The sequence below is a fragment of the Neoarius graeffei genome, chromosome 5 (assembly GCF_027579695.1).
Source record: "Neoarius graeffei isolate fNeoGra1 chromosome 5, fNeoGra1.pri, whole genome shotgun sequence".
Taxonomy (NCBI): domain Eukaryota; kingdom Metazoa; phylum Chordata; class Actinopteri; order Siluriformes; family Ariidae; genus Neoarius; species Neoarius graeffei.
In genome coordinates this window covers 66267676-66292045 of record NC_083573.1, presented here as the reverse complement: position 1 = coordinate 66292045, position 24370 = coordinate 66267676, and the positions used below count along the sequence as shown (strand labels likewise).

Genomic DNA, 24370 nt, shown 5'->3' with positions numbered 1-24370 from the left:
GCATCCAACAAATCTGCTTTACAACATGTTCTCATTTCCTTCGTTACACATTTTGGTAGGACACAAAACATAATCCCAAGCCTGGCATCATGACAATTTAAAACGATCATTTCCAGATGTCACTGCTTAAGCCATGATATGTGGAATCAAAGTTTTCAGCGTTAAGTTTCCATGAGTCAGTAGATCAAAAAACAGAAGCTCAAATTAACTAAAATATTGCGCTACTTGTTTTATAGACACCGTAATAAGCATCAGCATCCAGAAATCAAATCAAAATAGCTTTAAAAAAAAAAAAAAAAAAGTGTCCAACAGAAGGCAGAAGTAGTACTATTACCCGCTAAGAATATGGATGCGCTCTGTGTTGTACTTCAGAGGAGTCAATTCTGCTCTGAGAACATGTAGTGCCTCCAACACTTTCCCATCCTCTAAATACTCCAAGTATTTCTGCTGCAAGAGCAGGAACTTCATCCGCTAAACAGAGGTAGAAAGAGAGATGCCTCAAACAAGCAGCAGAGCATAATAGAAAAGACCGATACCTGACAGTGAAAGAAAGCATGTATGGGGAAATTGCTCTCTCACCACAATAGCATTTGGTGAATGCATCAATGCTTTCAACTCATTGAGATCACTTTCAGCCTATTGGGGAAAAAAAAAAAAAAAGATTACAAATGGCAATTCATTAAGGTCACAAATAGACACAACCGATTAAACCTAATCACTGGCTAAATTAAAGGAGAATACCTACTAATCATGTTCATCCTTTTAGGAATTGAGATTATCGGTGTTTCCATATCACAAAACAATAACTAAAAGACACATCAGACATTTGTTGCCAGGACAAGCAGTCAGTCAACATGATTAGGGTTTTGTTTTTGTTTTTTTTTTTACCTTGTCCCATTCTCCCTCCATTACATGGTTGCGGAACTTCGTGGCAGCTGGATGCTCAAGTCTACAGCCTGATTCCTGCATGAGCAGGTCCACTGTCTGACTGGAATGGGAAAAAGAAAGGACAGAGAGATTAACATTTATTTATTTACATTTGAACAGACACAAAGTAATTTTTTTTTCTTTAAAAATAAGGGGGGAGGGGGTGGCACGGTCGCCTCACAGCAAGAAGGTTCCTGGTTTGAACCCAGTGGCTGGCGAGGACCTTTCTGTGTGGAGTTTGCATGTTCTCTCCATGTCTGCGTGGGTTTCCTCCACAGTCCAAAGACATGCAGTTAGGTTAACGTGGGGTGGCCTTGGCCTGAAGTGCCCTTGAGCGAGGTACCGAACCCCTGACTGCTCCCCGGGCGCTCTAGTGTGATGACTGCTCTGGGTGTGTGCGCGCACGCATGTGTGTTCACTGCTTCAGATGGGTTAAATGCAGAGGATGAATCTCACTGCTTGAAGTGTGCATGTGACAAATAAAGATTACTTCTTAAAGGAACAGTCCACCGTACTTCCATAATGAAATATGCTCTTATCTGAATTGAGACGAGCTGCTCCGTACCTCTCCAAGCTTTGCGCAACCTCCCAGTCAGTCAGACGCGCTGTCACTCCTGTTAGCAATGTAGCTAGGCTCAGCACGGCCAATGGTATTTTTTGGGGCTGTAGTTAGATGCGACCAAACTCTTCCACGTTTTTCCTGTTTACATATGACCAGTGATATGAAACAAAGTTCAGTTACACAAATTGAAACGTGGCGATTTTCTATGCTATGGAAAGTCCGCACTATAATGACAGGCGTACTAACACCTTCTGTGCGCTTCGGCAGCGCATTGATACAGAGCTCAGATATCAATGCGCTGCCGAAGCGCGCAGAAGGTGTTAGTACGCCTGTCATTATAGTGCGGACTTTCCATAGCATAGAAAATCGCTACGTTTCAATTTGTGTAACTGAACTTGTTTCATATCACTGGTCATATAAACCTATGTAAACAGGAAAAACGCGGAAGAGTTTGGTCGCATCTAACTACAGCCCCAAAAAATACCATTGGCCATGCTGAGCCTAGCTACATTGCTAACAGGAGTGACAGCGCGTCTGACTGACTGGGAGGTCGCGCAAAGCTCGGAGAGGTACGGAGCAGCTCGTCTCAATTCAGATAAGAGCATATTTCATTATGGAAGTACGGTGGACTGTTCCTTTAAAATGCATACCGTTCAAAAGTTTGGGGTCACCCAGACAATTTTGTGTTTTCCATGAAAAGTCACACTTTTATTTCCCACCATAAGTTGTAAAATGAATAGAAAATATAGTCAAGACATTTTTCTGGCCATTTTGAGCATTTAATCGACCCCACAAAATAATGTGATGCTCCAGAAACTCAATCTGCTCAAAGGAAGGTCAGTTTTATAGCTTCTCTAAAGAGCTCAACTGTTTTCAGCTGTGCTAACATGATTGTACAAGGGTTTTCTAATCATCCATTAGCCTTCTGAGGCAATGAGCAAACACATTGTACCATTAGAACACTGGACCATCTGGAAATGGGCCTCTATACACCTATTGCACCAAAAACCAGACATTTGCAGCTAGAATAGTCATTTACCACATTAGCAATGTATAGAGTGGATTTCTGATTAGTTTAAAGTGATCTTCATTGAAAAGAACAGTGCTTTTCTTTCAAAAATAGGGAAAATTTCAAAGTGACCCCAAACTTTTGAACGGTAGTGTAAAAACAAACTTCTATCATTCTGGAATTGTTTCATTGATCAATAGCATTATGACGTCACATAGTTAGTTTGTTACCTCATAGTCACCTCATAGCAACACAGAATATAATTGACATGTGTAAATGTTGGACATACAATTGAATAAATTCAGCAGCTACTCTGGCACACGGCAGTGTCAAATGTAGTCAAGCGTCCAATGTCTGTTTCCTGAGCTCCATGGTGAGAATGAGAAGAGCAAATGCTCGGGCTCTGATCTAAACCCTAACGTGCTTGAAGAACATGTATCCGATCTACCGTCTGCAAAATGGAGCCCGCTGCGTCCTCTTTTGCAGGTTTGTTTATTTAGCTCTCGTTTTCATTTCCCACCAGAAGACTTGATAAACAAATCAGCAGACACAAAGCACCCTAACAGCATTTTTCCTTTACTGTTCCCTGTTAAAATGAACCGAAAACGACTCCAGGCACTTACTTGAGCCCTAACCCGTGTAGATGTTGTCCTATTAAACGAATCACATCCTCGTCAGACTGGGACAGCCGTTTCTTCTTTTTCATGGAGCCTGTGTCTGAGCCCAAGGTCGTGGCGGTGGAGGTGGCAGGGTTCCCCGGTGCCGGGACTCCGTTGTTTGCGGTGACAACAGTGCCGTTGTTTGTGGAGGACAGCAGCCCGTTTGAATGCGCTCCTCCGACTGCTGATGATTCGCCGTTTTGGGCGCTGTTTAGGCAGGACAGCTCAGAATTTTGTCCCTGTCCTGCCCCGTTGGCCTGCATGTTATAAACGCTGGCGTCGGTGCCCCTGTGCAGGTTGAGGCAGAGAGCAGAAACAGCGCGGGGGCTTGGGAGAGAAGCGAAGCCCAAAACAGCCGCAGAGAGGCCTGCACTCCCGGCAGAAGCCTCGGTCTCTCCTGCGCCCTCCGCCGCCGACACTCGGGCTTTCTTCCGCGGTGGCGAAGCTCCGCCCGGTTCCGAGTCGCTGGAGGAGCAAGCGGAGGCCAGAGTTACTTCACTGGAAACATCGGTGACAAGACGCCCGCAGACTTATTTCTTCCTGTCACAACATTCAAATGGAATTCACTGCAGAACCCTACTACAATATTCACACTTTATTTCGCTTAACAATACGATCGCCGATGTTGTTATTGTTTGTCTGAACAGCTGCAAGTCCGTTATGGACGTCTCGACGTGATGACGTCACCGGGAAGCCCTAAACAACCTTGAGCGTCGTGCTGCCTTCAAGAGCCTGTGCGCAATGCAATTTATCAGAACATAACAGAGAGATGCACTACCGTTCAAAAGTTTGGGGTCACTTTGAAATGTCCTTATTTTTGAAAGAAAAGCACTGTTCTTTTCAATGAAGATCACTTTCAACTAATCAGAAATCCACTCTATACATTGCTAATGTGGTAAATGACTATTCTAGCTGCAAATGTCTGGTTTTTGGTGCAATATCTCCATAGGTGTATAGAGGCCCATTTCCAGCAACTCTCACTCCAGTGTTCTAATGGTACAATGTGTTTGCTCATTGCCTCAGAAGGCTAATGGATGATTAGAAAACCCTTGTACAATCATGTTAGCACAGCTGAAAACAGTTGAGCTCTTTAGAGAAGCTATAAAACTGACCTTCCTTTGAGCAGATTGAGTTTCTGGAGCATCACATTATTTTGTGGGGTCGATTAAATGCTCAAAATGGCCAGAAAAATGTCTTGACTATATTTTCTGTTCATTTTACAACTTATGGTGGTGAATAAAAGTGTGACTTTTCATGGAAAACACAAAATTGTCTGGGTGACCCCAAACTTTTGAACGGTAGTGTACATTTGCTCAGTGGGGAAAAAAATAAATAAATATTGCTCAGGTTTTGTTTTCTAATTTCCCTTCTTCATATATACGGTATCCCGAGTTCATTACGCTTCATAAAAATTGCATTAACATTGTCCTGCTGTACATAGGAACAGCGTTAGGAATCGCTAAAGTGAACGCAGCATTCCGTTGGATCTTCAGTGTAATGGTATGAAACTTGAAAATAAATAGTAATCATGCTGTATTCTCTCTTAGTTCAGTGACCGAGAATGATAAAATAAAGTTGTAGAAAACAGTCGTATCAAAAATCAATACAACTGAGTTATTCTTCGTTCTATCGTGCATTAAATAAGAGATCCAAATCATTCAAAGTGCCATTTTATTCCCATGTCCTAGGAAATAAAAATAAAAAAAATATTTTTCAGTAAAATCCTGCATCAGGCCAGGAAAAAAAAATGTCCATAACATTCCCATTACAACAATTCAGAAACAACAATTGCAATTCTGTCTGTGGTTTCTCATTCAATATCCCTGATATCTGCAATAAATTAACAGGAAATTGTTGCCAGGCACACCACCTCGGTCTTGTACCTGAAAAAACTGCACAATACTCTTTTGAATGAAACATATACAATATAAAAATATGACTTACTGGGTAGAGAATGTTTTTGCAAAGGGTATTGGAGAACAGAACATTGTAAAAGAATAAACTATTGCACATTCATCTAGTATTTTAGGAAAGTCTTTGAGGGGAATATAATCAGAGATCTGGGAAGCATCCGTATCTCCAATACTGTCAAAAAAATCTCTTGAACCCAGCTGCATTTTCATCTCGTGCATGCATACTGTACATACACACTTGCATTTCACCTGCTCACAGTGACACGTCGATCACCCCAGAGGAGCATATATACAGGACATATAATTATGTTATGGCACTTCTTGTATGGCACACTAAAACACTTTCAACAGGGTAGAAAAACGGGTTGACTGTAAAGGGCTGTAGAGTCCAAAGCCACAGAAATAAAAGGGGGTAGGCAGATAAAAAGATGTTCAGAACAGCAGGCAAGAACACACACAATTCTGCGTGCATGCATCTGCACACACATAATGGCAGACAGCGCCAGTGTGCATCCCTTTATACGCGTTAAAATTTGCTCTTCGATTAACAAGAAAGAAATCTCAGGTGTACAACAGAATTTTTAACAATAACCTATAGTACATCAGTTTAAAAGTCAACTGTAAAAGCACTGTGTGTCATGTACAATCTTGACTTTATCCACTGGGTCACTAAATCTACTGTTAGTACTCTGTGTTGTACTCAAACAATAATTTTACTGATTCAGCAGATAGATTATTTTTGGAAATTCATTCATTCTTCCTTCCGTCCATCCAGAGTCATTATTTAAATGATCCAAGTACAGTACCCTATATTTCTCCTGAGTGACCAGAATCTCATTTTGCACCCCATTTCTGTGATGTCCCTCCCTTTTAACATGCAACACAATATTTTAAGGGGAATTCCACAGATACTTCAGATTTCTACCAAATTCTATCTTTAAGAACTAAATAAAGTTAGGTGGATTATTTGATGAAATATGTGCCATTCATTCAGAAGTATTTACAGTGGCAGTAATAGGAACCAGCAGTTTGAAGTGCGAAAAGCCTCTTGTACCCACCTTCTGTACACAGGATGATTCAAATACATGGCTGATGCACAATGAGAAGGCTTTGGCCTTATTTATTTGTTTTGTGTAAACTAGTATCTTTTGGTTACTTTTATTACTCACATAGTTCATGACAGGGGAGGAATACAGGGTGAAGCCCCAACTCATTTTTAATCTCTTTGATTTGCCCTTCCTGACACAACCCTCCCCATTCTATCCGGGCTTGGGACCAGCACTAAGTATGCCCTAGCTTGTGCAAACCCACTGGATGGGTATTTTTACCTAATCTGCATGTCTTTGAACTGTGGGGGAAACCAGAACACCCAGAGGAAACCCACACAGACACGGGGAGAACATGCAAACACAACACAGAAAAGCCCCCGTCGGCCACGAGGTTCAAACCCGGAAGCTTTTTGCTGTGAGGCGACAGCGCTAATCACTGCACCACCGTGCCACCTTGAAGATACTTCTGTGTGTTTTTCTCATTCCAAATCTTGTCTAGCGCATGCAAGCCCAACTCCCATACTATGACAGGCATTTCTGCTGTTAATACAGCCTGTACACTCAAAAAAACCAACATGGGTGTTTGTTACATGAACCTAAGTCTAACATCTCACGGTTGACATTTAGGTCACTCAACAAAATTGTTTCTGGCTAAGTTAACGCATTTTACTTGGGTGGAAATACTTTCCATAATTTTATTATGTTCACTGAGCAAGTTATTTGCAAGTTATTTTTTTGAGTGTAGCTATCGCCAGTCAACACATGTAACAGTTGCAGTATTCCACTATTTTTGTTTACGTTTAGCCTGCTTACTATCAAAAATGGCATCATAGGATGATATTTTTAAATATCCAAATGCTGCATCAGTTTTCACCGATAAATGCAGATGAAGAATTGCAGTAGCCTTACAAAGAGAGTCGCACAAGAATGAGGAAGACTAAAGAACACTGATAGAGAAAGAGAACAGCCCAGGGCAGACGGAATTTGATGTGCAGGTACAATAAATATTCTTTTGTGCCCAATTTGCATTTCACAAAGCCACTTATTAAAGGACTCGTTGTGTATGAAGTTGAGACAACGACCCCAGTTTCCCATCACAAATGTTAGGAATCTCTTCTCTTCTGCATGACTTAACCTGAAACCAAGTGAATTATGATAGATTTTTGAAAATCTATGAAATTCCCCTTCAATAGGTCTTACTTGCTATGTTACATACACCAGGTGGGCGAATGTTTACTTGAAGTTTTGTATTTGTTGGTTTTATGTGCAGGTAGGTCAAGAGCTGTCCACCACCTGATGAGGCAGTGTGACAGAGGAGCCATTGATGAAGGAACCCTGTTTTTCTCGTCCTTTTAGAAAATAAGTCAGCAGCTCCCCCTTCCCTTTAACAAAGATAGGTCCCCTTCTCACAAAACGGAAGCCGTAGTCCTTCAGGATGTTATAGCAGTCTTCCACCACCTGGGGGCAACACACACTGAGTTACTGACAACCTCTGAGTTTCAGAACAATTATGGTAATTCGTGAGTAATTACAACTATTATTAACATCTATCTCATCTCATCTCATTATCTCTAGCCGCTTTATCCTTCTACAGGGTCGCAGGCAAGCTGGAGCCTATCCCAGCTGACTACGGGCGAAAGGCGGGGTACACCCTGGACAAGTCGCCAGGTCATCACAGGGCTGACACATAGACACAGACAACCATTCACACTCACATTCACACCTACGGTCAATTTAGAGCCACCAGTTAACCTAACCTGCATGTCTTTGGACTGTGGGGGAAACCGGAGCACCCGGAGGAAACCCACGCGGACACGGGGAGAACATGCAAACTCCACACAGAAAGGCCCTCGCCGGCCCCGGGGCTCGAACCCAGGACCTTCTTGCTGTGAGGCGACAGCACTAACCACTACACCACCGTGCCGCCCTATTAACATCTATATTCATCTCATCTCATCTCATTATCTGTAGCCGCTTTATCCTGTTCTACAGGTTCACAGGCAAGCTGGAGCCTATCCCAGCTGACTACGGGCGAAAGGTGGGGTACACCCTGGACAAGTCGCCAGGTCATCACAGGGCTGACACATAGACAACCATTCACACTCACATTCACACCTACGCTCAATTTAGAGTCACCAGTTAACCTAACCACATGTCTTTGGACTGTGGGGGAAACCGGAGCACCTGGAGGAAACCCACGCGGACACGGGGAGAACATGCAAACTCCGCACAGAAAGTCTCCCGTTGGCCACTGGGCTCAAACCCAGGACCTTCTTGCTGTGAGGCGACAGTGCTAACCACTACACCACCGTGCCACCTCACACAAAACAGTGTCATATAATTTTTTTTTAAATTTATAAAAGCAAATGTTCTTCACCTGAATGTTTCCCATCACTCCTGTAGACTCCATGCGACTAGCCACATTAACAGTGTTGCCCCAGATGTCAAAATGTGGCTTCCGAGCCCCTATGACTCCAGCAAGAACAGCACCCTTATTCAACCCTGTGGAGAAAAGATGGTAGTCAACATACTTCACATATTTTGTACATCAGTTCTCCTGTGTGCTAAAACGTTTTCCACATACCAATGCGAAGCATGAAGTTGTTAAACGACTGATAATTAATGTTCATCAGAGTAACTTTCATGGCCAAAGCAAAATCCGCCAGATCTGCCAAATGCTGCCAGCGCTCTCTATCAGACAATTCCTCCTTTTGCTGAGAAGAAAAATATTTCTATTGTCATTAGCATCCTCAGTGGTGTCATGTTCATTATCATAAAGCTTCTTTCTAATTGAAGGACACCATTTTGGTTCCCTCACCTTCATGCAAGCATAGCCGTTAGCGTTGGTGTCAGGAGTGACTCCTGACGCTGCCATGTAAGTACTGCCGATAGTCTTAATCTTGGTTATACAGCGAAACTGAGGCTCATCCAGAAGCTATGAAGACCAGAAGACATGAAAAATGGAACACACTCATTTTATTTCATGCCATATCATGCTATGCTGTGAGGGTCTGACTTTGGACTGATGTATAAATATAATCATTTAATTAATTTAGGGAAAATGTGAAAAAGGCAATTACTTACACTATCAAAGTCAGAGATAATTTCATTGAGGAACCTCAGACACTCAATACCCCCATTGTTGATGCTCTCCTCTGTGTAGAAGTCAGAGAAATTCGGGATAGAGGCGAACATGACCCCAATCTCATCATAGGACTGGCTGTACAGTTCCTATAAGGGGTGAATTGAGTTATATACTTACATCTAGATTGCAGTTCCTTTTTTTTTTTTTAAACTGCCTATATCTGAAAGCAACCCGGACAGATTTCCTCACCTCATCCCTCTTTTTGGAGCCTAGAAAATGGCGGGCAACATGCTCTGGGAGCATGTTCGTGACCAGAGCCTCGTTCCAGCGCCTCATCTCATATACCTTCTCCTTCTGTTCATGTACCTCAATTTTCCACAGGAACAGCGTGCGAGCCAGTTTCTCCACCTGAGATGAAATGAACGAGAGAATCACGTACAGGACAAAATACAGTAACAGCAAAGAACATTAAGTCACAGACAGAACTTAAGTCATTAATGAGGTGAAAACGTGAGAAAGAGGAACGGAGAAAAATCACGTACATGTCGTGCAAAGTAGTAGAAGCTGACCATCATTATGAAGATCATCACAGTCATTGTATATTTGGATGGCACGAGGTATATTCTGCTCAGGAACATAAAAATCATCAGATGCTGAATTCAGTGAGTAAATTATAATAGGGGTGGGCAATACGACAGTATGATATTGTTACTGCAATAAATTATGTAATGATGTGCTTTTGGTGTAGTGGTTAGCGCTGTCACTTCACAGCAAGAAGGTCCTGGGTTCGAGTCCCGTGGCCGGCAAGGGCCTTTCTGTGCGGAGTTTGCATGTTCTCCCAGTGTCCGCGTGGGTTTCCTCCGGGTGCTCCGGTTTCCCCCACAGTCCAAAGACATGCAGGTTAGGTTAACTGGTGACTCTAAATTGACCGTAGGTGTGAATGTGAGTGTGAATGGTTGTCTGTGTCTATGTGTCAGCCCTGTGATGACCTGGCGACTTGTCCAGGGTGTACCCCGCCTTTCGCCCGTAGTCAGCTGGGATAGGCTCCAGCTTGCCTGCGACCCTGTAGAACAGGATAAAGCGGCTAGAGATAATGAGATAATGAGATGAGATGATATGCTTTTATTCTATTGTGCGTATCACATTATTTCTATATCACTAAACACTGTTGTTATGTAGAGTAACAGGTATATGAGAGGAGTGTGTATTTTTTCCTTGTGTCTTTTTTTTATTTATGTTTGTTATTTTTTTAAAAAACATCGTACTGTTCAGGGATTGTCAGTAGGTGGATTAGCTATGCTAAAATTGCGCACAAACAAACAAACAAACAAACAAACAAACAAATCCACCACAATCCTGACCTGGATAAAGCAGTTACTGAAAATGAATAAATGAACATACTTTTTATATTGTGCTGCTGGTGTTTGCTTGTGTTTTGTGTTCCAAATCTTTAATTGCCCATCTTTAGTTGTTGAGATGTGATAATTTTGCTATACCATCCACCCCTGTTAAATATTTTACCTGATATTTGTATAATGCAAAACATTCATGATGGTGATCCAAAACTATTCAGTACCCACCTGTACTTATTATAGTGGGTTAGATCATAAAGGTCAAAGATGTCCCTCCAGCTGTAAATGTTGACGATTCCCGAGGCTACTGTGATCAGTAGCATCAGAGTAAGCTTCACCATGTGGCTGACCTGTACTAGCATGGTAGTAGCAATCAGCGCTAATACAGCAATGTAGCTGTAATATTTGGGGTTCTCCAGACAACCTCGTAGTCCACTCGGGGCTGGAGAAACGTCCCCAACAGACTGTGGAGGCTGGCAGCTTAGCTACAAGCGTGGATACACAAGTAAATAAGTTTGAGATTGAGATGTCTAGTATGAGCAAGTCAGTATGACTAGACCAGTGTTATCATCCTGACGAACTTTTGCAACTCATCTGAAGGAATCTCTCAGGTTTTAGAAAAACTGGGTCTGCCCTTTAATGATTAGCAATACACCTTTAATAATATGATAAGACAAATCCAGTCACCTTGACTTAGTATAACCCTTTTCCAAAAAAGTTGGGATACTGTGTAAATTATAAATAAAAACAGAACACGATTATTTGCAAATCATGGAAACCCTGTATTTCACTGAAAATAGTACAAAGACAACACATCAAATGTTGAAACTGTGAAATTTTGTTGGTTTTGGAAAATATACGCTCATTTTGAATTTGATGTCAGCAACACGTTTCAAAAAAGTTGGGACAGGGACATGTTTACCATGTGTTGCATCACCTTTACTTTAAACAACACTGTAAACGTTTGGGAACTGAGGAGACCAATTGTTGTAGTTTTGAAAGTGGAAATATTATCACATTATTGTCTGATATAGGATTTCAGCTGCTCAACAGTTCGGGGTCTCCTTTGTCGTATTTTGCGTTTCATAATGCACCAAATATTTTCAATGAGAGACAGGTCTGGACTGGAAGCAGGCCAGTTTAGCACCTAGACTCTTTTGCTACAGAGCCATGCAGTTATATGTGCAGAAAGTGGTTTGGTCTTGCTGAAATAAACAAAGCCTTCCCTGAAAAAGACATCATCTGGATGGCAGCATGTTCCTCCAAAACCTGTATATATCATTCAGCATTAATGATGCCTTCCCAGATGTGCAAGCTACCCATGCCATATGCACTAATCCCTCCTCCCCCCCACACATCACAGATGCTGGCTGTATGCTGATAACAAGCCAGATGGTCCCCTTCCTATTTAGCCCAGAGGATGCGGTGTCCATGATTTCCAGAAAAGAATTTCAAATTTCGATTCATCAGACCACAGGTCAGTTTTCCACTTCGCCTCAATCCATCGTAAAAGACCTCGGGCCCAAAGAAGGCAGCAGTGTTTCTGGATATTGTTTATATATGGTTTTAGCTTGCATTTGCGGATACAGTGATGAACTGTGCTCACAGACGATGGTTTTCTGAAGTGTTCCTGAGCCCATACAGTGATTTCCACTCCAGAATTGTGCCTGTTTTTAATGCAGTGTCGCCTGAGGGCCCAAAGACCACGGGCATCCAATGTCAGTTTTCAGCCTTGTCTCTTGCATACAGAGATTTCTCAAGATTCTCTGACTCTTTTAATGATATTATGTACCATCAATGATATGATCTCCAAATTCTTTGCAATTTTACATTGAGGAAAGTTATTCTTAAATTGTTGCACTGTTTGCCCACGTAGTCTTTCACAGAGCGGTGAACCCCTCCCTATCTTTACATCTGAAAGACTCGGCCTCTTTTTATACCCAATCATGTTACTGACCTGTTGCCAATTAACCTAATTAGTTTTTTTAGCATTACACATCTTTTCCAGTCTTTTGTTGCCCTGTCCCAACTTTTTTGAAATATGTTGTTTGCATTAAATTCAAAATACACATATTTTTAAAAATCAAAAATACTTCTCAATTTCAACATTTGATAGGCTGTCTTTGTACTATTTTCAATGAAATACAGGGTTTCCATGATTTGCAAATCATCACATTCTGTTTTTACTGAAAGTTTACACAGCATCCCAACTTTTTTTGGAAATGGGGTTGATTTAGAATTCATAGTATTAGTAAGGCATTCAAGCACCATAGTGTTTATTAACACTAATGGGTAGTACATTATAATAATAGTTTGCTAAAATTACATCCAAATCCAAAATTTGATCATTACACTAAATGTAACAGATCAGCTCAGAAGATATGTATTTATCTGCTTCAAATGTACTTAAAAGGTAATGTAAGTTAGCTAGTAGCGTCTCACCATGTCTATTATGTCAGCCAATGTGAGGATGAATATGGCTGCCATGGCCCAAGTGTTGCGAGCCCAACGTGTGTGGTCAATCCATGTAGAGAATGATACCAGTCTCTTCGGAAATACCTACAACATCAAAATAAGTAATTTATCCCACACATCAAATCCTTTCAGCCACACAAAATACTTCACTGACAAAATGGGTATAGTGATTTCAGGGCTGATTCTACAATATTGAAATGCAGAATCTCTTTTTGTGACTAGCTAACTGGTTGTTCAATCCTTATTCAAGTGATTGTGCTCTAATTACATTTAACATGGCCCTTGCATGTCTCCCGGAGGATGTCCATTCAGATTTTAGAAAGAATAGCATCTATATGTAAGCATTATATTCCCCATGTCTTCAGGCAGCTACTATGAAAATAAGAAGTCCATGTCGCCATGGACTGGTCACAGAAATGATAAATATTTTCAGATGACTGGCATTTATGTGTCATATTTATCACTGACCCATCTCACCAATCAGATAAAACTGTACTGATGAACTGTTGTAGCTTTTACGCTATCACTTGATGACTAACCACAGAAAAGAGAAAAGGTGGTTTTAAAAGCATATAAAATAATCTTGCTTTACGAATCAGGACAATGAATCAGTAAACATAAAAAAAAAATACACCATCAAGTTATTTTAATTTTATAGTAAATGCAATGTCAAGTCATTGCTTTCTTGTTCTTGTTATATCTTTCTTATTACACTTTTAAGACAACCCCTGTATTGAACATGCCATGTAGTGTATGGGTCACTGCTCCTCTCCTTACCCATCTCCACTGGTGTTTTTACTGTTAACTCTGATCACTTTAGGCATGTTTAAAACACTACCAGTCAATATTGCTATAGAACTGTGTAAGTTAATGGAAAGTGCAATGACCTGATTAATAAGGTTGGATCGAATGCATGAGCAAATAATAAATGCTATACTGATGACATAAAACCTCCCATCTACTGCAGTAATACTATAGAAGTGCAGTCTGAAAAACAAAAATGACCAGCATCAGAATAGGTCAACCTTTATGATAAGCTCCAGATCCCAAGAAATCATACACATGCTGTGTGTGTCTGGCTAAAGTGCTGGGTCACTCACCCGTGGGAAAATGGCTGCCAGGGAGCAGATGGTGAGAATGAGCAGCAGCACTTCCCCCACAGCTAGAGTCACATAGTTAGCTATCAACCTGTCAAGATGTACAGCGGACATTAAGGGACAGCTAGAATAGTAAAGGCCGTTAGAGCTCACTATTAATTGCATTCTTTCAAGCTAAACATTTTCAGTGCAGAAAACTGTATGAAAAACATTGCTTGTGTTTCGTTTGATTCACACAGAATGCAGACCAGAAGCACTGCCCAGTTAGCCATTTGACCCTTGCATTAGAAGAAGAAGAAGAAGCCTTTATTTGTCACATGCACACTCAAGCACAGTGAAATTCGTCCTCTATATTTAGCTCATCTGAAGCAATGAACACACGCATGCACACACAAGTGAGCAATGAGCACACACACATACCCAGAGCAGTGGGCAGCTATACTACAGCACCCAGGGAGCAGTTGGGGATTAGGTGCCTTACTCAAGGGCACTTCAGCCCAACCTCAGGCCATGGCTGCCCCATGTTAACCTAACTGCATGTCTTTGGACTGTGGGGGGAACCGAAGCACCCGGAGGAAACCCCAAGCAGACACGGGAAGAACATGCAAACTCCACACAGAAAGGCTCGAACCCAGAACCTTCTTGAGGTGACAGCGCTAACCACTACACCACTGTGCTGCTCATAACAAACAAGATCAACTATGAGTTACTGCTCACTTACGTATGCTCACTTACGTGGGATTTCAAATAGCATCCTGGCAAACTGTCATTTCAAAATAGCATTTTGCTTCTTGAAATAGCGTCAAAATCCACCCTGTGTGTTTCGTAAATACATTCAGTCGGTAAACAGGAAGTCGATGTGCGACAGACCTGAAAGCGGTATACACGGTATAGAACCCCAAGCTGAAGCTTGGTACTAAATATCAAGCAATTGTGATTTGTAGTTGCTGAGAAGAGTGTTACGAAAATTTTGTAAATCTACCCTATATATTTCGTAAATACATTCAGTCGGAGGGCGGCACGGTGGTGTAGTGGTTAGCGCTGTCGCCCCACAGCAAGAAGGTCCGGGTTTGAGCCCCGTGGCCGGCGAGGGCCTTTCTGTGCGGAGTTTGCATGTTCTCCCCGTGTCCGCGTGGGTTTCCTCCGGGTGCTCCGGTTTCCCCCACAGTCCAAAGACATGCAGGTTAGGTTAACTGGTGACTCTAAATTGAGCGTAGGTGTGAATGTGAGTGTGAATGGTTGTCTGTGTCTATGTGTCAGCCCTGTGATGACCTGGCGACTTGTCCAGGGTGTACCCCGCCTTTCGCCCGTAGTCAGCTGGGATAGGCTCCAGCTCGCCTGCGACCCTGTAGAACAAGATAAAGCGGCTACAGATAATGAGATGAGATGAGACATTCAGTCGGTAAACAGGAAGTCGATGTGCGACAGACCTGAAAACGGTATACATGGTATAGAACCCCAAGCTGATGTTTGATACCAAGTACCAAGTGGCTATGATTTGTAGTTGCTGAGAAAAAGGGTGTTTTGGATAATAATAAGAAGCCTTTATTTGTCACATGCACACTCAAGCACAGTAAAATTCAACCTCTACATTTAACCCATCTGAAGCAGTGAACACACGCACACACACTCAGAGCAGTGGGCAGCCATACTACAGCGCCCGGGGAGCAGTTAGGGGTTAGGTACCTTGCTCAAGGGCACTTCAGCCCAAGGCCACCCCATGTTAACCTAACTACATGTCTTTGGACTGTGGGGGAAACCGGAGCACCCAGAGGAAACCCACACAGACACAGGGAGAACATGCAAACTCCACACAGAAAGGCCCCCTGTCAGCCACTGGGCTCGAACCCAGAACCTTCCTGCTGTGAGGCGACAGTGCTAACCACTACACCACCATGCCGCCATGGACGGCACAATGGACGGAAATACAGAGCTACGGACAGACAGACGGAGGTAAACCAGTATACCCCCACTCCAAAGGATATAATGACTCACCATATAATATAATAATGTCTCACCATACTCATCTCATCTCATTATCTGTAGCCGCTTTATCCTGTTCTACAGGGTCGCAGGCAAGCTGGAGCCTATCCCAGCTGACTACGGGCGAAAGGCGGGGTACACCCTGGACAAGTCGCCAGATCATCACAGGGCTGACACATAGACACAGACAACCATTCACACTCACATTCACACCTACGGTCAATTTAGAGTCACCAGTTAACCTAACCTGCATGTCTTTGGACTGTGGGGGAAACCGGAGCACCCAGAGGAAACCCATGCGGACACGGGGAGAACATGCAAACTCCACACAGAAAGGCCCTCGCCGGCCACGGGGCTCGAACCCGGACCTTCTTGCTGTGAGGCGACAGCGCTAACCACTACACCACCGTGCCGCCCTGTCTCACCATACTATCTCACCATATAGCAATATATGTATGAGATCAATATTGGCAACTACAAAACACTTTTGCCCAACTCCATTATTATTATCAACCTTAGAAAATCATCAACATGCTGGAAGCAGGATGTGGCTCTTTATAGATACTTATCCTTCAATTGTAGGTAAATAGTTCATTTCAGAACATGATCTAAAGCAGAGAACGCCATCTCCAGTCATGCCACTGTCCTGCATAGTTTGAAGATTGCTATATTATTGATCTAAACAGCACCTCAGTTGCTCACTGCGATTACAAGCCGGACTTTCCTTTTGTTAACAGCAAGTTATTTAATGCAGTCTGGAATACATGTAATTGGTCCATGAAGAAAAGAATATGTGCACTGCGGTGTGACTCACAGAGGATCTATAAGTGCCTCAATTGCTGCTGTAAAAAGCAGCACTACACAGGAACAGCTGAAGGCGGCTCCACTCTGCTTCTCCTTTTCGACTGAGAAACGTGTCTCCAGCTCAGGATTCACAAAGCGCAGTGAAAGGCGGTTTGTGTACTTCCCCTTTAATCTGTGACAAACACACACAGCCAAAGTGACAGTGTAACAGTAAATAACCACTCAATTACAACTGTTATGATGCTTAATAACAGAAAGGTCAAAACAAACATCATGCATAAGTGAAATTTTTAATAGTGCAAATAAGAGGGGTGCGATTTTTTAATACGATTTCAATATTATGATTTTAAGCTTGGCTGATACCTCATTCATATTCAAGATTGGCTTGCTCTCACTAACTAAGCCTGCTGTCTTCATGCTCTGCGATGGCAGCTTGCTTTGAAGCCAGTGTCCATGTATTGAAAATCTCGGTCATGGCACACATACTCGATGTAAAATGTGTGTCAAACAATCATATCAAATCTGACCTGATAATAATCCAGCATTTTAAGTCAATATCGGCCCTGATGCCAACTCATTATCAGACCGGTGTATCCTTAGCGAATATAAAACTCATGCAGCACACTCACGTGACTGAAATAGAGATTTAAAATGGTACTTACGCCTGCACTGTCTCTCTTTCTAGCAATGCTTCATTCAGAAGTTTATTTAGCTCCTGCTCATTTTCCTGAGCATCAATAACTCTCTCAGCCAGGTCTCGCAAACGAAGCCGCCGCCGAGGGTTTGGGAATGAGGGATTCACCACCTGAACACACAAACAGACAGATATATAAGAGGAGTTATTCATAATCCATCCTGGAATAGCATCAGGTTTCGTTTTGTTTTTCAGCACAATCTGAAAAATCCTTCAGCTTGCATCATATCACACTATTCTCGTCACACATCATCAGTTCTATACAGCAGTTTTTAATTTAAACTAAATTTTACATGTTATGAACCACATACACTATATCCGCATACACTATATCCTTCATCCAGTGTGAAGAAAGTAGGAGTCATGTTCGACCACAAACTCTCCTCCTCAGTGAACATCGCTGCAATGACCCAGACATGTAGATTCTTCCTCTACAACATCCGAAGGATCTGCCCTTTTCTTACCACCTACTCTACTCAGCTCCTGGTCCAAGCACTTATCCTCTCCTGCTTGAACTACTGCAACTCTCTCCTTGCTGGCCTTCCAGCATCTGCCATCAGACCCCTGCAGTTCATCCAAAATGCTGCTGCTTGCCTAGGCTACAACCTCCCTCATTCTTCCCATGTTACCCCTCTGCTTACCGACCTGCACTGGCTACACTGTAAATAAAAAGGGCTTAGACATGTCTTATTTAAATACCCCTAAATGTAACACTTAGAAGACATGTCTTGGGTATTTAAAAATACCTGGAAGACATGTCTAGGGTATTTAGCAATGCCTGGAAAACATGTCTTCTGTCTACTGATAGATGCCGGTGTCTTTACAATAAGCACATATGCTTTCTTGCATCCTCCATATACACCCATGTCTTCTTAGAAGACACTGAAGTATTATTTAAATACCCCAGTGTTTCATGTAGGTCCGGGTTCGAGCTCCGTGGCCGGCGAGGGCCTTTCTGTGCGGAGTTTGCATGTTGTCCGCGTGGGTTTCCTCCAGGTGCTCCGGTTTCCCCCACAGTCCAAAGGCATGCAGGTTAGGTTAACTGGTGACTCTAAATTGACCGTAGGTGTGAATGTGAGTGTGAATGGTTGTCTGTGTCTATGTGTCAGCCCTGTGATGACCTGACAACTTGTCCAGGGTGTACCCTGCCTTTCGCCCGTAGTCAGCTGGGATAGGCTCCAGCTTGCCTGCGACCCTGTAGAACAGGATAAAGCGGCTACAGATAATGAGATGAAATAAGATGAGTGTTTCATGTAAATACCCTAGACATGTCTTTTTTTTTTCTTACAGTGTATCTGTTGCAGCTAGCATCAAATTTAAGACCTTGGTGTTAGCTTACCAGGCTCTCAAGGGGTTAGGGCCAGCATACCTCCAGAGTCTGATCTGCCCCTACATGCCAGCCAGATCCCTACACTCCGCTACTACTGGTTGCCTAGCCCCTCCTCCTTTCTGCTCCTGCCCAGCCCGCTCAAGACTGCTGTCTGTCCTGGTTCCCCATTGGTGGGATGACCTTCCCCTTGAGGTCAGAACTGCTGACTCCCTGACCATCTTCAAGCGCAGACTGAAGACTCACCTGTTCAGGCTGCACCTCTCTCCTTCTTACCTGCCCACTGTGTAACTGCGTTTCGGTCAAGACCAACCCAGGCTGTGTACCATCTAGCCTGGGGTTAGTTGTTTTGAGTTCTCTATTTTAGTTGTACTTTATATGGTTGGTTTGTTTCCTTGGCTGTTTGAGTATTGATACTTCAACAGCATATTACACTAGGTACTGCTGTCACTTGTTCAGTTGGCACTAGAATTTTCTCATATAGAAGTTCAGCACTTTGTGCACCTGACTTTTTATCACCTAAAAATGAAGATGAAGGCATTTTATCACCTAAAAAACATTTCCAAACTAAGAGGACTTGTGTCAAAAAATGATCTGAAAAAACCTATACATGCCTTCATCTCTAGTAGGGTTGATTACTGCAATGGCCTTTTCACAGGCCTGCCAAAAAACACCATCAAACGACTTCAGGTGATTCAAAATGCAGCGGCTAGGGTTCTCACACGAACAAAAAGAACAGAGCACATTACTCCAATTCTAAGGTCCCTTCCCTGGCTTCCAGTAAGCTACAGAATTGACTTTAAAGCATTGCTGCTGGTGTACAAATCTCTAAATGGTACAGGGCCCAATTACCTCTCTGATATGTTGCAGCGGCCGAACCCAATCAGATCTACCAGATCGCAGCAGCAAAATTTACTGGTAAAACCTGTTGTTAAAACAAAGTGTGGTGAAGCAGCTTTTAGCTACTATGCAGTACAGCTATGGAACCAACTCCCAGAGGACATGCTCCTGCTGTTGGCAGCTTCAAATCTAGACTAAAGACCAAGCCGTTCTCAGATGCTTTCTGCTAACTGATAAATATCTCATCTCATCTCATTATCTGTAGCCGCTTTATCCTGTTCTACAGGGTCGCAGGCAAGCTGGAGCCTATCCCAGCTGACTACGGGCGAAAGGCGGGGTACACCCTGGACAAGTCACCAGGTCATCACAGGGCTGACACATAGACACAGACAACCATTCACACTCACATTCACACCTACGGTCAATTTAGAGTCACCAGTTAACCTAACCTGCATGTCTTTGGACTGTGAGGGAAACCAGAGCACCCGGAGGAAACCCACGCGGACACGGGGAGAACATGCAAACTCCACACAGAAAGGCCCTCGCCGGCCATGGGGCTCGAACCCGGACCTTCTTGCTGTGAGGCGACAGCGCTAACCACTACACCACCGTGCCGCCCCCACTGATAAATATAGTCATCTTTACATGTTTTAAACTTTACTTAACTTTTATTCTATTTTATTCTGCTGTTTTTTACTGAACTTTTACTTCATTTTATTATTTTATTTCTACTATTGTTTAATTCTTATTTTTTTCTCTCTTCTTCCCCATTTATTTTATGTAATTTTATTTTCTATTGTTTACTGTTTTGCTTTTACCTCTGTAAAGCACACTGAACTGCCACTGTGTATGAAATGTGCTATATAAATAAACTTGCCTTGCCTGACTTTTGCACTCATTATACCGGTACTGTACGTCACTCTGGATAAGTAATATTACTGTGGGGAGGGTGAATAAAGCTGGTTATATCCTGGAATACTCTGGTTAAAAGTCTGTGGTTACCCGTGTGTCCAGCTCTTCTGGTTCTTCAGGTGTGGTGCAGCCTGTGTGTACACTGCCATTACATTCTGTAGTGTTGATCAACAGAGGAGAATTCCCATTAGATGAAGTCACCGACAGCTTCTGGAAGAAAAACATGGAATGAAAAACAGCAAAGAAAGACAAGGACAAACTGCTGTTTCACCAGCAGAACAAGGATAACTGGATTGTAAATATGACGTAACACTCACTACTCCATTGATGCCGTTCTTGCTCACTGGTCCTTTGGGAACAACAACCAGGTAAGTCTCAATGCCTCTCTCCCTCAGGTATTCACAGCGGTCACCTCCATTTCCTGGCTCGACATCAAATTCACCATGAAGACACTCCAGTGTGCTCTGAGAGATGTGTACTCGCCTATTGGAATAAGAGTACAGAAGTATAGGATACAGCCACATTTCTACAGCATAAAGTACACAGCAAGTAGGGAACAATCTTCCTACAGGCCCTATCAGGCCTGTAATTGCTGCTCAGGACTCACCCAGGTATACCTCCAGCCTCCATTTTGTTGGCCACTGTGACATCTGTGGACCAGACATCATACTGCCAGCGCTTCTGTCCCAGCACCCCGCCAAGAACTGTCCCAGAATGCACCCCAACACGCATGTCAACATCTGTCTGCGTCTTCTCTCGAACATAGCTGAAATCGACATGTGAATGAACAGCATGTGAACCAATTATCATGAGAACAAGAATTATATACCAGTATGAATACTAAGAACGGCACTACTTTCTGACGAGAGTAATTTGTTAGTTTGACTCTCATTAACAAGACATGATGTTTGCCACATACGAAATTGCTTCCACCATAGCCAATCCCATCATTATGGAGCAGGCTGCGTGGTCTTCTCGGTAATCTGGGAGGCCACAGATACAGTAGTAACAGTCCCCAAGGATCTTAATCCTCAGTTGGTGATATTTCTACAGAGTAAAAATGTGCAGAGTCATGACACAGTATAAATTTCTAGATATTATTATAAAATTCATAGAAATATGTATTGACTAGGTAGCAGTGCAGTGTTTTGCATGTTCTCCCCATGTCCATGTTGGTTTCTTCCAGGTTCTCTGGTTTCCTCAAACCTCCTAAAAACATTCTGGTAAGTGGACTGGTGATTATAAAATGCCCCTAAGTGTGATTGAGTGGTTTGAATGTTTATGTGCATGGTGTCCTTGCAATGGACTAGCATCCCATCCAGAGTGTATTTCCGCCATGTGTTCGGTGTTTTGGGGATAGACTCCAGATTGGCAATTAATTAGGATGAATGAACAAACACTTATCGACTGGCCCAACATCTGCCCTACATGTCGACTGAGTCTTTATGCACTAAAGAAGCAGTATATTCAACAGTTATTCCATGAAATCAAGTCGTACATGAGCTGATAGCTGACGAGGCGCATAGCACCGAGTCGGCTGTAAGCCATGCACGAAGAGATTGAGTTTTAGCTATTTCTGTTTCTTTTAAATACTTGATAACAATTTTCGGGGTTTTGTTTTCGAGTTGAGCTTTTATTTCGTCCTTGGTTGGTTCAGCAACAAATGCCGCCATTTTGTTTTTCTCTACTCACGGTATAGGAGACGATAGCCTAAGAGTAGAGTAGCCAATCAGAGCATGCGATTGCTCATATCCAGTGAATGTGAATCGAATAATTAGGGTTATCTTTAAAGTTAGCATATCTCTAAATGGCACCACATATTGGGCAGTATTTCATCCTGAATTCATCTAAGTGTTACAAAGTACACATGTACACTACTGTTCAAAAGTTTGGGGTCACCCAGACAATTTTGTGTTTTCCATGAAAAGTCACTTTTATTTACCACCATAAGTTGTAAAAATGAATAGAAAATATAGTCAAGACATTTTTCTGGCCATTTTGAGCATTTAATCGACCCCACAAAATAATGTGATGCTCCAGAAACTCAATCTGCTCAAAGGAAGGTCAGTTTTATAGCTTCTCTAAAGAGCTCAACTGTTTTCAGCTGTGCTAACATGATTGTACAAGGGTTTTCTAATCATCCATTAGCCTTCTGAGGCAATGAGCAAACACATTGTACCATTAGAACACTGGAGTGAGAGTTGCTGGAAATGGGCCTCTATACACCTATGGAGATATTGCACCAAAAACCAGACATTTGCAGCTAGAATAGTCATTTAGCACATTAGCGATGTATAGAGTGGATTTCTGATTAGTTGAAAGTGATCTTCATTGAAAAGAACAGTGCTTTTCTTTCAAAAATAAGGACATTTCAAAGTGACCCCAAACTTTTGAACGGTAGTGTATTCCCAGTGTGATACTGGGAGGGAGGCAGTCACTTACAGCAGCTAGTTTGTCAAAGCGGGCAAACAGCTCATTGAGCAGCTTGACTAGCTCCTGTGCACTACAGGAAGAAGAGAGCTGGGTGAATCCCACAATGTCTGCAAACAGAATACTGGAAAACAAAAAAAACACACACACACACACCATACACAGCCACATTAAACTCAAGCATTAACAGGGGTGATAGCGTTCCGGCGCCGCGCCGGATTTCCGGTGTACCGTGGCTGGGGAAAAAAAAAAAAAATCTAGTTCGCCCATTGTCCTGTGTCATTCTGAGATGCGCAGATAGACAGTAAAGGGAATTCGGAATTCCCTTTACTGTCTATCTGCGCATCTCAAAATGACACAGGACAATGGGCGAACTAGATTTTTTTTTTTTTTCCCCAGCCACGGTACGCCGGAAATCCGGCGCGGCACCGGAACGCTATCACCCCTGCATTAACTGTTTAACTCAGGACATGTAATCATTTTCAGTTAAGCTCTTTAAGCCTTTTTTCTTTCCTCTCAATATACTTTGATATGTATGGGACTCACCTAACATTTTCATGGCGATACATGTACATAGTGTTGAACTGCTGCATCTCTTTCTGACTGGCCTCTTTTTTCATGTCTTGAAGCATCTCATCTGCTATGTGCTTTGGCAGAATGGACAGCAGTAGACGTTGCTGTGTGAAGAGTAACAGCATCACAGTGCACATTAACGCAAATGCGTATGATAATGTGTAAGGTCAGATGTAATATCAACCTGAAGCTTTCCACTTACCCTAAAGCATGACCTTTCAGCCTTTTTAAGGACCATCTATGGATCCATTTTCCTTGACACAAATTAAGTCTGCAGTCCAGCAATATTATTAACAAGTGCCCTAAATGCCCTGAACCCCAACCTTATTAGATAATGCACATCCTCATATTTTATGACAATATCAACAATTATTATACATGCAGGCCACTTTTTCCATGGAATAAGAACATGTATTCTATTCCCTTCTAGTGGGTTTACTGATGGCATGCAATATTGTTATCATATCGCTTATCCTCCATGTATTACGCCGCTCTCCCCAATGGAGAATGAGCGTGCAATATTGTTATAATATTGCACGTTGTCAAGACAACACGACGTCACACATCAGACCTCGTGCGAAGATCCAATGACAAAACTTTTCTGCTGCGCATGCGCAGAATCATTTCTTTGTCGGCCGGAAAAGAGAGAAGACAAGGCTAATCCAGTGCTAAATTTAAG

General features: G+C 42.6%; 2 protein-coding genes across 2 annotated transcripts in view; both read right to left on the bottom strand.

Moving 5' to 3' along the window:
* Window positions 1–3840, bottom strand: part of wdr26a (WD repeat domain 26a) — an 11231-nt gene extending 7391 nt beyond the window's left edge. Inside the window, exons 1-4 of the mRNA XM_060922264.1 lie at window positions 3122–3840; window positions 889–988; window positions 580–636; window positions 335–471 (exon numbers count right to left, since the gene is read on the bottom strand). Of these exons, the coding sequence (XP_060778247.1) occupies window positions 335–471; window positions 580–636; window positions 889–988; window positions 3122–3420 (593 nt within the window). The 5' untranslated portion in view covers window positions 3421–3840. The remainder of the gene's footprint in view (window positions 1–334; window positions 472–579; window positions 637–888; window positions 989–3121) is intronic.
* Window positions 3841–4811: 971 nt separating this feature from the next.
* Window positions 4812–24370, bottom strand: part of adcy3a (adenylate cyclase 3a) — a 34620-nt gene continuing 15061 nt past the window's right edge. The window contains exons 3-20 of the mRNA XM_060922263.1: window positions 23665–23795; window positions 23131–23242; window positions 21608–21735; window positions 21296–21454; window positions 21006–21171; window positions 20779–20898; window positions 17578–17720; window positions 16926–17087; window positions 14132–14219; window positions 12999–13115; window positions 10785–11041; window positions 9747–9828; window positions 9454–9612; window positions 9204–9350; window positions 8938–9054; window positions 8704–8833; window positions 8497–8621; window positions 4812–7577 (exon numbers count right to left, since the gene is read on the bottom strand). Coding sequence (XP_060778246.1) covers window positions 7395–7577; window positions 8497–8621; window positions 8704–8833; window positions 8938–9054; window positions 9204–9350; window positions 9454–9612; window positions 9747–9828; window positions 10785–11041; window positions 12999–13115; window positions 14132–14219; window positions 16926–17087; window positions 17578–17720; window positions 20779–20898; window positions 21006–21171; window positions 21296–21454; window positions 21608–21735; window positions 23131–23242; window positions 23665–23795 — 2526 coding nt within the window. The 3' untranslated portion in view covers window positions 4812–7394. The remainder of the gene's footprint in view (window positions 7578–8496; window positions 8622–8703; window positions 8834–8937; window positions 9055–9203; window positions 9351–9453; window positions 9613–9746; window positions 9829–10784; window positions 11042–12998; window positions 13116–14131; window positions 14220–16925; window positions 17088–17577; window positions 17721–20778; window positions 20899–21005; window positions 21172–21295; window positions 21455–21607; window positions 21736–23130; window positions 23243–23664; window positions 23796–24370) is intronic.